The 13,233-nt window shown below is 33.2% G+C and overlaps 1 protein-coding gene across 1 annotated transcript in view; it reads right to left on the bottom strand.

Annotated features, from left to right (window-relative positions):
- The window catches only part of TLL1 (tolloid like 1), a 179,646-nt gene that overhangs the window by 22,257 nt on the left and 144,156 nt on the right, over positions 1-13,233 (bottom strand). The window contains exons 16-18 of the mRNA XM_031670143.2: positions 12,264-12,444; positions 3,239-3,364; positions 761-888 (exon numbers count right to left, since the gene is read on the bottom strand). Coding sequence (XP_031526003.1) covers positions 761-888; positions 3,239-3,364; positions 12,264-12,444 — 435 coding nt within the window. The remainder of the gene's footprint in view (positions 1-760; positions 889-3,238; positions 3,365-12,263; positions 12,445-13,233) is intronic.

Raw genomic sequence — 13,233 nt, 5'->3', positions numbered from 1 at the left:
TTCTCTGTGGATCACAGTCCCCTGCTCATGAGAAAGATGGTGGGAAGAGCAGGAGATGGGTAAGTGTCTGTTTGTTTAAGTTATGCTCTTCAAGTATTCTGTAGCTTATAGTGAAATTTCATATGTACTATCTGCTTATCAGCAGAGAATGTGCAAGACTCAAAGACTACAGGAGTGAAGACCAACACCAAATTCACATTTGAATTTGGGAGAAATTGAAAGATATCAATCACTATTCATCTAAAGAAGGCAATTATAGTATGCAAAAGTAGTATTCCATAAACCACAAGACAAAATTATTTTTATTATAAAAAAGAACATATGTTTTGCACATGAAGCATGAGAATGGACACAACCAGTGGAATTTACTATGCTGGGTTGAAGTGAATACTTACTGCTTTCTTGATGAATTTCTGATACTTTCATTCCTTCGTTTACACCTTCATTTGGAAACGTTATTTACAACAACACACTGGTAAGTAGAGCCCATGGTTGTGCAGTGATTTTGGTGATGCCTTTTAGAGCATCCCATCCAGCATAAGAGCACTGTAAGAGTGCCATGAGGCCACCAGTGCTATCACCTTGATTTAGGAAATCAGGGGTTTTTTTGCTGTTAGTAGGAAAACAGAGAAAGAAAGTCTCTTCCATCTGCCTACTAATTCAATTCAATTCAACAGATACTCATTTTATTTCCATGGTACTAGATGTGCAAGACATGGGCAGGCATTTTCATAGAAAAAAGAATATTGTGCTCACTTACTAATTTGACCCGATGACCAGGAGTGGCACTGATCTCCCACGTGCACTCCTTCCTGCTTGGGTACTTGTCCGGCCAGTTGGGACTAGTGATGAAGCCACTCGGACTGTGGATCTTCTGTTCGCACTCAGCTGTGCCAATGACGGTAATATCAGTTAGTGTGGAAATCTAGCCCAGGGTTGGGCCAGCAAGGAAGCAGCCTATTTATCCACTATCCTGCTGAAAGAGTTTCCTGAATAACCAATCATCACTCTAGTCTCCATGATCATATTCATCTGCTTTGGCAAACATGTTTCAGTGCATAATCATAATCATAATCATAATCAGGCAATGTTTGTTTTCTGGTTCACATGAAATTAAGTGTTTACAATGAATTAGATAAATGCCTACAAGAAAATGAACTATTTTTAACTGCTGGATCTGTAAGCTCAAATTTTAAAGGAGAAACATTATCAAAAATCAAGGACATCAACCCTTGGTATGTGCAAAACATTTAATGCAATGTCACAACAAAAATCAATGGACTATGTCATTTTCAATTCTTTTTGTTTCTATTAACAGAGACATCATTTATAGCTAATTAGAATCATTAAGCCACTTTATGAAACATGTCTTTACATTTACTCTCTCCCTTTGTTAAAGTATATACTTGAGTATTTAAACCTGCTAAAGTAAATTCTGTAATTTCATGAAAGTGCAGTGAAGCACGAAGGGAAAAAATTAGTGAACAGCTACTATCTTCTGACTTAATTTCAAAGAGTGTCTCATTCAATGAACGTGAAATTTCTTTTAGGTTTTACACAATTTAAATAACTTCATCTTGGACGGTCCATTTCATATATTAAACTTCAAAAGCATGTAATATCTTCAGATTTTCGATATTCTATACATATATACTCTATATATATTTCCATATAATTTATGAAGCATCACTCTGCACATCCTGGTTTAGACTGAGAATTCTTTGTTTTGCATTGTGTATCCCATTCTAAAATGCAATTAATTCTCTGAAATTTTCCAGCAATACAGTAGCCTTAAAATTTGGCTACTGTCTTGACAAGGGTTTTCTAAATTCCATTATCCCTGTCCTTGCCTTGTCTATATGAAATGCGGAGTCTCCCAGATCTGGCCTAGACAAAGCCAAAGGGCTCACCACTAAACTGTAGAAGGCGCCTATACTACAGCAGAGGTGAAAGAAAATCCAGCCCTTTTACTGGCAGTAAAAATAAACTTTATTAGGGGTGCCTGAATGTAGCTCTGTTTAAAAGGAAATCTATGAGATCCTTTCTTGAAAATATTTGCTATGATGAACAGAGGCTGGATATCTAAATTTATTTGCTACATGTGAGTCATAGGCTATATACATACTCTGCAAAGGCTGTCTCATTTTTTTTCTTCTGAATTACTTTCCATACCTCAAAATATCTGGGCCTATTCCCCAGCCTGTTGATTTAACAGAATACCTTATGAAGAATCCTCATCGGTTTATACTCATATATGAAAGTAAAAAGAGAAAAAACCTTCTTGTATATGATTCTGGGCAATGTTATTAACTCAATGAGAAAAAAGAGAGAAAAAAAAAAACCCAACATGTGACCATATTGGAATGGAACTGAATGGAGCAGGGGTCAATTCAGGGTGTGCTGTACTACTGGGATGTGTGTACAAAGAGTCGTGACCCAGCTGTGGTTCTAGTCTACTCTACTCATGCTAGTGACTAGTTACAAAATCTGCCTGAGTAATACATCCAAGCTAAATAGAAAATTCAGGAGCAGACCCACAAGGGAAGAAATAAGTCCTGAATATATATTTCTTGTTCCATGTATTATGGGCAGAAAGTAAGATAATTATCTTTATAAAACCTTGGAATATTATAAAGCGTTGGGACCCCAAACTGGTGGGCTACTATTGTGCTATTAGGTGCTTGTTCGTGTGTGTGGGCCCGAGTGGGGGGCAGGGGGAGACAGGGTAAAACCAGGACTTAAAATTTCAAATGGCACAGCATCTACCATTTTCAAATGTCTTTCTTCTGGTAGGCATTTGAGTTTGATACTCCTGGTATTTAAAGTGACATCACTCATGTAACACATATATGAGATATTTTGGGGAGGAAAATTAAACCAAAGGCAAAACATTCAGCAGAAGTTAAGTTTAAATATGGAGATAATTATCAGGTTGGGCAATGAAGATGGAGGCATGATGCTTTTCTGGCTGACAGATGGCATCGCAGCAGCTTCCACGTCTGTTATACAAAGTTATTCTAATACCACCCATGCGGGAAGTGCAGCACCTTTAGGTAACATGAGACTTCCAATCATATACCTTGGGCCTTTGCACACTGCATGATTTTTTTTTTTGGATATGTCAACCGTCAACAATGATATCATTCATTGATATGATTAACTCTACCTGGAAGCAGTGCTTTAACCAAACTGCATGGAATTCTAGATGTTGTCCAAAAAAAGAACACTTCTTTCCTACCTTCCTTGCAATCATGTTTATTTTCATGCAGCACGAATCCATTACGGCACTGACACATGTAGCTTCCCATTGTGTTGACACACTCATGTTGACACCCGCCATTATCCTTAGAGCACTCATCTTTGTCTAGCAAAGAGATAACGCCATAGATTAGTAAGTAGCTTTAAAAACAAAAGATGTCAAAGGAGACTCATTTAGTTTTGGTTAACACTGGCAAAGGGTAAGCTTAGTCACAGCTTTCCCTTTTCCAAAATAAAACACCCCACCCCCCCAAAAAAAGTATCGTGTCTTAGTTCTACCCACTCCTTGTTTAGCTTGGAGCCTTGTGCCATGAATTGATTTTCCAAGATCATTTGCACTAGGATGACAGCATGTAGTCTTCACTCTTATGCTGGAAAAGTTTTGAGTAGGACAGAGGAAATGAAAGAATATTTTCCCAAATACTTCTAACCACTTATTGCCAATTTTTAAAAATAAATTAAAAATTGTGAGTAGTCTGAATAAACACAAGAAACGGCATTTAAGTGGAGGGAAATCTTTCACTATATTAACCATGGCATATAGACAGACGCTAAACAAGGTTCCAAGATCTATGTGTAACCACTTTTAAAAAAATCACTCAGTATAAATACTGTAGTTGATTTTTTTCATTAACTTTGCATTTATGCTTAGCATTAATGAATCTGGGCATTTTATAATATACCAAGACAGAAAAAGGCATCATTAGACTATCCTAAAGAAGAAACCTAATTTATATATTTTAAACTAATCTACTCTAGCAGACCAGTTTATTAATAAGTAATTCCCTAAAAGAGCTTTTAGTGTGCTAGCAGTAAAAGTTAGAATAGGATAAAAGAGCTTTAAGAAATAGCCAACAAATTCACTGCAGGGAAAAAAAAAGCCCCACTATATTAGCAGGCAGTCAATCAGTGAGAGACATCAGTCACCATATTATGTCACTCAACTGTCATTCCATGACTGGCTTGTCCATTAAAGTCAAATCTGGCCTCTGCTCCTGACACAGACATATGATGACACATCACTCAGACCTTCATCACTCCCACAGCACAGAGAACAAAAAGGACACATGGCAGTCACATCAGAGGTTAGGCTGAATTCAAAATTTACAGTCAACTGATTTTTCTAGCTAGAATTTGTGAGCTCATGGTGGGACACAAATAGCAAATTCTATTTTTGCTTTTTTGGTAAATCAATATTCCCTCTATGGAGATAAGTTTAAGAAAGACATTTTTTTAAAAATCCAAGAATCTGATAGGAATTTTAAAGGATGCAAGTGTTTTTTCCATTTTGGAGACATAACATGACAGAGCTCATAATTCTTCTGGAATATATTGATGCACTGGCAATATCAAAATATTCCAAATATGTACAGGCAGTCCCAAAGCTCTAAAGAACATATCAGCATCAATATATCTGCAATTGGTTTGTTCTCACCTGCCCTCAACACTTCCATCACATTCTTAATACTTAATATGGAGACTAAACAAAACAAACAAACCAAAAACCAAAAAAAAACCAAAAAATAAAAACAAAACAAGCATAGATAAAATAAAATTATTTTATAGAGAATTTTAAATTAATTTTAGAGAAATTTATAGTAATTAGGAAGTCTCATTACCATAAATGTATCAACAGTGAAAATTATAGACGGTGAGCTGTGAATGACTTTTGCAGAATGGGTGACTGATGAACACCACTTCCTACTACCATGCTGTCAGCTACTTCCATTTCCTAATTCAGACAGTCAAGCAGTACATGATTCAAATGTATTATTTCATTGCACCTTTCCAGAGGCTCTTTACTTAATATGCTTTGGAAACATATTTCCTCATGAGTTGATATAGAAATATTCTTCATCATTATTAAATGAAAGAGCCAATTAAAAAATTTCTGGTGCTAGAATTTCTTACCCCAAAATAGACACATATTTCTAGGCAAATGTTTATATAATGATTGTTTGGTGAACTCAAAACCTGATATAGTGAACTTTAGTTGTACTATAGGTCAACCAGATATCTGAGAACTGGTTGGAAATCTAAGAATTGTAAGCAAACTAGTTTAGAGAAGGTGAGTTCACATTTGCTGTGGACTAATAAACAGGTTACTCAGTGACAGACCTATTAGGGCAGCGACGGTCTGAGTCACCCTTTTGTTTGGATCTGTTTACACTGCTGTACATGAGCGCTATAAAAACGTTAAAGAAAAACATGAACATAAGTTAATATTGCTGATTTTTAAAATCTGTAGTCATTTTATAATGCAAATTCCAAAACCTAAAATATTTCTAACATTTAAACTTCATTTTAGCAGAAATCTCAAGTTACCAGGTTATGTTTCTAAGAATAATTATTTTCTTTGGATTTGATAGAACATAATCTGACTAGTGGTAACGGTAAATAAAGTGAAATAAAGTTGAACATGAAGCCATTCATACTTGAATAGTAGTTTTTTTTGTAGCCAATTATTCATCCTTCTATTGTGTTGGAAAAATAATACTTTAAAAATAACTTTCAGAGGAAGAACAAGAAAATGAGGAGGAGGAGGAGAAGGAAGATTTTTATATAGTCATTATTGTCTAAGAGTCTATGATTTTTCAGTTTCACAGTTGATTAACGTTTCCTGTCTTCATTCCTACATCTAACGTTACCTAATATAATCAATGTCAAATGAAATTTGAGAATTATTAAATACACTGCTAGACTATATGCATAGGCTAGTTGAAAGCTTAGCTAAAATTCAAAATTGGGCAAGTCAAAACAGTAACTAGAAGCAGAAAAGTCATCATGCCCAGGAAAGTAGCAAGTAAAACTGTGCCTGCATGTGCCAAGTAGTCAATATGAAAAGAGAAAATTTCAGTAAACATTGAAATACTTGAAATTATGCAGACTTTTTACATCATGCAGACAAAGAAAGCTATTTATTTAACTTAATATTTTAAGTTGTCTAGGGAGTAGTGAATGCAGTGTGGTTATTTTAAAATACATGCTTGGATAAAGGTTAAAAAAAACTATTCTAATTAAAGTGAATGCAATTTCAGATTATCTATGTTGATGAGAAATAGCAAGATCGTAAAAGATGAATTCTACAAATATATTCTGGACTTGTTATTATGAAAGGTCATCACACTTGGGAAAAAATTATAGCAAACATGATTGCTTTCACTTTCTTTCCTTTTCTCCTCTTAGGACACAAACTACAAATATTTTGAACAATGAAAATCCAAAGAAAGAGAGAAGGAAGGAGGATGAAGAGTTACAAAATTTTCTCAGAATGTCTGCATAAATAACTCAACAATTGAGAATTCTATCAATGATTCATTTGAAATTTTCTAGCATTTTCATACTGTGGGCATGGATTTTTAAAAATAGATTTTATTAGTAAGAGAAACAAATGTTTTATTGAGTAGAAATAAAAACATTTAATTTTTGCAGATGGAAATTAGCCTCCTTCTTTGGAATGGACATATCTGATTTCCATTCCTTCATGTGAGATGAAGGAAAGGTCCATTATTAGGGGAAAAGGAGGTGGCATTTTCCCATCAGAGGCCTGCAGAGGATCTCTGAGGCTATCAGAGGCCATCAGTCTATGAATAATACATACTGGACAGAACTGAAGTGGCAACCTGTATCAAGTTCTTGCAAGATTCAAAAATAAAAATTTTCTCTTTGCAGTAAGCTTCCTTGTCTGTAGGAAAAAGAAGTAAAGGTTCCATGCACCGGAACAGAAACATTTATGAACAGACATACATATAATAAATGTTCAAATATAAAATAAACAGACCACGCACCGCCATGCACACACACTTACGCCCCATGCATGTGAGCATGCATACAAGGTTTCAACCCAAAGCTGTTGAAAAAATAACCTTCCAAAGGGCGCTGATAAGCTCTACTGAATGTTATGACACAGACAATTTGCTCTTTCCAAAATACGCAAATATTTAAGTATCATTAATCATGAAACTTGGAACAGGATTCAGAATCATAGGAGAGTTTTAATTGTGTTACTGTTTGAAATTAATCACACTAATATTTAAAGTTTTGTTAAAATAATATCAAGTTGAGCTAAAAACATCCATGTCCATTCCATGAGAGAAATGGCGTACAGGGGGAGCAACGTAAGAAATGTCTGTAAATAATGAAAGGTGGGTAAGACGAGGAGGAGGTCAGCTGAAACCACCTGAATTTCAAGGTAAAAAAAAACTGCACAAATGATTTTAACTGACTTCTGTATTTGTTACAGACAGAAATTAACTGGGAGTCAAGAAATCTGGGTTTTACTGCATTTCTGTGACTGCACCAGTCCCTGGGTCCATCAGGGAAAGATCACATTACTGTTAAGTCACCCGTGAGGGAGACTGTCATTAAAGAGGTTTATCCTTCAAATCCTCTTTTCTGGCAACTGCAGAAGTCATCACTGAGGCCACCACCATGGGGCTGCCTCAAGGTGGACCGTCTATGCACAGTTCTCACTGCCTGAAGTCATCTGTCACATTATTCCCAAATAATGAACACTGCAGTTCGATTGTTCCACGAACGAGAAGTTTCCCAAATGCTGCTGGTTTTACATATGTAAAATCCTACTAGTATTCCTTTAAGTTTAACCCATTTTAAGAAAAATAAGTTTGTTCTGAGTAGAATACAGTTAACTTTGTTTAATCACTTAAAATTACTAAACTATATCATGTATACCTGTGAAGATTTGAATACTTGTGTTCAAATAGAACATCATATAAAATGAAGTTTGGCTTGATTATCATATAATTATTGTTAATCTAAAAACTAACTTCCTTCAGTCAAAGAAAATAACAGTAATATATTGTTGGACCACATATCTTTTAGAAGATGCTATGCCATTATGTTCTAAATTACCTACTAAGTTTGACATATAATTTTGTATCATGTCCAAATAGCTTTATTTACTTTGATGTCCTAATCTCCTTATTTGCTTTGATATTATTTCATTATATTGCTTTATAAATACACTCTTAGAATCAGAACTACATGACGCTGACTCATGTAGAGGAGCTGTGGATTTTCTGCTGTATAAACCAATAACTTCTAGATTTTAAGCTATAGCACTTTTCATGATTAATCTAAGATATTAAATAAGAATTTATATGTGATATTTTCTTACTTTGATGAACATGGAAGTGACAGAAATTGATATTAATTATTCTCCTAATAAGTTCTGAGAGTCATTCTTCCAATTCCTTTTCTTAGGTCTATAAAGTACTTATTTAAATTCAGAGGCTATGTGCAAAAGTAACTAAAATCTCAATATGATTATTTCATTAAGTAATTATATTTTTAAAAATAATGCTATTGTTTGTTTCACTGTATTCATTAAAAATCTAAATATATTTCCTTGTGTTTTTTTTCTTCCTTGATGCATCACTTAACTGCAAAAAATCTAGAATTTATTTTTACGTAGTTTTTCTTTCCAAGTAATATGGAATCATCTATAATAAATACTATTTTTTAATTGAACTTCTTGATAATAATTCTTGGAAGAAGTATGTAGAAAAATAGTTAAATGTTATTTTTCTCATTATGTTTTCATATATTCACAACCACTTCTAAAATTTTTAGAACATTGGTTGCAAACAGAGCCACTTAAGAGTAAGTCTCATAAAATATTTCTGGATTACCACACACAATCTAGCAAACACTTACCAAATTTTCTGTAAGATATTATAAACTAACTATAAAAATAAAAATTATAAAATTTAACTCAATTCAAAACACTTGTATTAATATTTATTAATTAATAAATAGATACATTTAAAAATTTCTTCATTCTCAGAGATCAAAGTCTATTAGGTAATGTTTTCAAATCTAGAAAATATTTGGGTAACAGGTGGAAATATGATATGTTTTTCTTCTAAAGATATTTTTATATTTAAATTAGATGAAAACTGAGAAAACTGGAGAAAAACTACACTGCACTCTCTTTCCACCTTATACAAACATTCTTGGTATTATTATATAGCAACTTTCAGATCTGCCCCCCTCCACATGCTTAGCTGAATGCACAATGCACAGATAACTTTATACCTGGATTTTCATTAATATTTTACCATATACTACATTTTTACACCATGAAATCATTAAATCATCTTTATGGTGTGAAGGGTCCACACAGTGAATTTGAATGTTGTTTCAAATTTCTGTCACTCTCATAGTGTATTGAAAATCTTTCTTTCAGATTTTGAAATATTTCTTTATAAAAGAGTTCCAAGAATGGAATTTCTGAGGCAAATAGAACAGTCATTGTAATAACTCTTAATTCCTATGCTAAATTTATTTCTAAAGAGTTTGTCACAATAAACCCAGTAATGTGTTTTACCAATTCCCCTGAGTGAATTTTAACATAAAACATCCTGCAATTTTGTTTGTGAAATATTCCCATGATGTACATGCCTACTTCCCAATAAATATGATGAATTATTTGACTTTTAACACATGATTACATATTATACTTAAAGCATTATTAGAGCTCTAAAATAATATTTTCTTTTATTTTTTTCTAAAATAGTATTTTCAAAGTGAATAGAACCTATACATTAAAATGGGCAATCTTTTGTAAATTATGATTTGATAAGATGATCACAATCAGTACATTCAATAACCTTGCCCTCTCTTTGTTGTACCACACCGGTTCTTCTTCACAAGTATTTTTATCTCCCCTTTTTCTGAGCAAACATCTTCCTCACTAACAGAAACTCCCAAGAGCTTAAATGTGAAGTAGATCTAATTACTTATCTGGGTCTACAGTATTTTAAATGTGAATCTGAAAAACTGCCAAGACTTTTCAATGAATCAAAAAGAAAACACTGGAAGTTTATACTTAATTATCTTGGACTTTACAAAATAACAATCTAATAAAGAAGTGAAAAGTGTATCTGTTGTTTTCCAGGTCCCAAATATGTCGAGTGTAACTTGTAACTAACACCATTTGCAAAGAGCATGATCAGCTCTTACGGTTAAAACAAACTAAGACAAACTGGGGTTTAAATGCTTTGTGACACTGAGCAGTTTACTTAATCTCTCAGTGGCTTCATCTGTCAAATGAATATAACAATAAGAATATTACAGCTTTACTTTGATTTGTTAAGGAGTTAATGTATGCATAATACGTTCTCAGGATGACAGCTACAATAAGAGAGTTTAGAGGGTTAATTTCTCCTTGAACTTCATTGTTCAGTTTACTTAATTACATTTCAGTATTATTGTCTTAAAGACACAGACAAATAACCTGTCTCTGCAATTTGGAAATCTTTGCCTGAACAGAAATAGCAGAGAATGAATTTCAAATATTTTAGGTAACTTTAAATTTAACCGTATTTTGTCACTAGTATACATAGCATGCCTCTTTTTAAAATTAAATTAAAAGAATAATTAAAAGATTCTAAGTATTACTATTATGATAAAATTTACTCACCTTATAATTTCAATTTTTAAAGTAAGTATTTAGGTGCTTCTAAGATAAGAAGCCTTAACTCTAACCACTGGATCACCTAACATTTGTAAAATACATGAAATTTATAGAATATTGAAGTCTAAGAAAGTCTTTCTTTCACTGAAATAGAATATTAAAATTCTACTTGAAATAATAAATCTTAAATGAATGTCTGAGAATAATTTTTACTTTTTGTTTTTATTTTTTATTATTTACCTATTTATTTTTATTGAAGTATAATTGATCTACAATGCTATGTTATTTGAAGTGCACAACATTGTGCCTCAATATTTTTATAGACTGGCTATACTCCCCCTGCTGCTCATTACATCCTTGTAGCTTATTTATTTTATATATAGTAGTTTGTACCTCTCAGTCCCCTCCCCCTCACTGGTCCCTCCCCCTTCTCTCTCCCCACTGATAACCACTAGTTTGTTTACTATATTTGAGAATTTTTAAAAGACAATTAAACCTGAGGGACGGAATGAGAACAAGGGAGCCAAAATTCATTGGATTTGGAATGTACTTTCATATATGACTTAGACCTCAGTGGAACTTGTGAACCATTAACTTCAATTACCCTGAACGCCCCAAACAAACCCTGCACATTGTAAATCTCATTAATTTTAAACGCATGGGGACTGGAATAAATGGACTTTGAATTAACTCAATCCAAACTACCTAATATTAAAACATAAATGGAATTCAGTTGCTTTAAATTGCTTGCCAGTGAGAAAGGCAGACAGATTGCTATACTAAGGCATATTATAATTTTATCTATTTTTGCAATTTCAGAATAATACTTTTTAGAGGCACAATTTTGAAATTGGGAAAATAAGGGAATTTCACTGATGTTTCTATCTATTTTCTTAGCATTTAGGGGCCTTGAAACAAATTTCACCTTTTTAAGAGGGAATTTTTACCGTGAGTTGGTTCAACTAAACATTAAATTCCAACAAACACATATCAACTGCTAACTATATCTGATAATATATTGTTTTCAGTAAAATTATAATTTTCATATTTCTAGGTTTCTTGTTGCAATTATTTCTATAGTGATGAGGTAAAGTATGATTTTAATAGCTACCTAACAAGAATGAAAATATGATAAGAAGAAGAATAAGAACCATGTTGATAAGCAGTAAGAATAAAAAATAGATTGCTAAAATGGGAACACATATTCCAAAAACAAAGAGAAATTATTTTGAAAAAGTCTGATATCACTATGCCCATCCTCTTCTAAAGAGTAAAGTCATTGTATGAAAATATTACCATAATAATTTTGTGTTATTTTTTACTAGCCTTTGAAATATTTGGCTAGAATTTATCTGACTCAGGTTTTTGAGAGCTGCATTTCATCAGGGACCTTATTATTAATATCCTAACTTTAAGTAGAAAATTGTCAAACTAGGATAAACGTTCATGCATTCTATGCACCTCAAGTTAATTTACAATAAAACCACAAAGAATTGACAGCACACAATTTAAGCCAATCCACCTTGAAAATCCATAATATACATGTGCAGCAGGAGAAAATCGATACCTGAGAAGAAATGTGCTTTGAAGCCCTTCTTGGATACGGTATTGTCAGATTTGAATTCAATTCTCATGTTGTTGATCTGGGATGTGATCACTTCGGGCACTTCAGCACCACAAAATTTGCCATGCAGTTTAGACTCAGAAGAAAGACCACTCCAAATCTCGACATAATCATATTTGCAAACCTAGAAACAAACATGGTTACTGTAATCACCAGATCTGAAAACATCAGATGATGGACATTTATTTATGAAAAATTTATCACGTTTTTCTCTTTGTACTCCTGTGTTAGTCAAACTGGGCTTAACAGGTAAAGACAAAAATCAAGAAAAGTGTCCAAATATGAAGCAGACAGCATGAGAGTATAGATCCAAGAGATGTGTATACAAATATATGCTTATATATGTGTATTTACAGCAGCCATCTTTTCCAAAAAATACAGAGTTAAGGAAAACTGAGATGAATATTTGTTTAACAATGCATATGACTGAACTCTGGGCATGATGTGTACTTTGCAGTATGTCAACTCAAATGACTGGTTCTGTGATATTGATCAGGTGATAAATAAACTAAATTTTGCCAGAAAAATGGAATACTTTTTCTTTCTACTTGGATAGGATAACGTTACCAAGACTGAAGTTGTTTGATATTTACTTTCCTTTTGGATGTCAATATAATGAATAAGACAATGATGTTATAACTTAACCCAGTATTCTGTAAGTCAAGATTTTGCTCATGCATTTACTTAAAAAAAAATAAAAAAACTAAGACTTCAAACTGTGAAAATACACAGAATTTTGTTAACAGCCTTCCACAGAGTAACCTCATAAGTGTAAGAATTCCAGGATACGTTACAGAGTTTGTACAGACTCCTTCCGTGAATAAAGACTGCTACCATGAGGAAAAGGCTTTCAAACACAATGCTCCACTTACTTAAAACCATCTAGCTTCCTTCCTCCTATATACAAACTTCT

Source organism: Vicugna pacos, chromosome 2 (assembly GCF_048564905.1).
Source record: "Vicugna pacos chromosome 2, VicPac4, whole genome shotgun sequence".
NCBI classification, from domain to species: domain Eukaryota; kingdom Metazoa; phylum Chordata; class Mammalia; order Artiodactyla; family Camelidae; genus Vicugna; species Vicugna pacos.
This window is presented reverse-complemented; position numbering and strand designations above follow the sequence as displayed.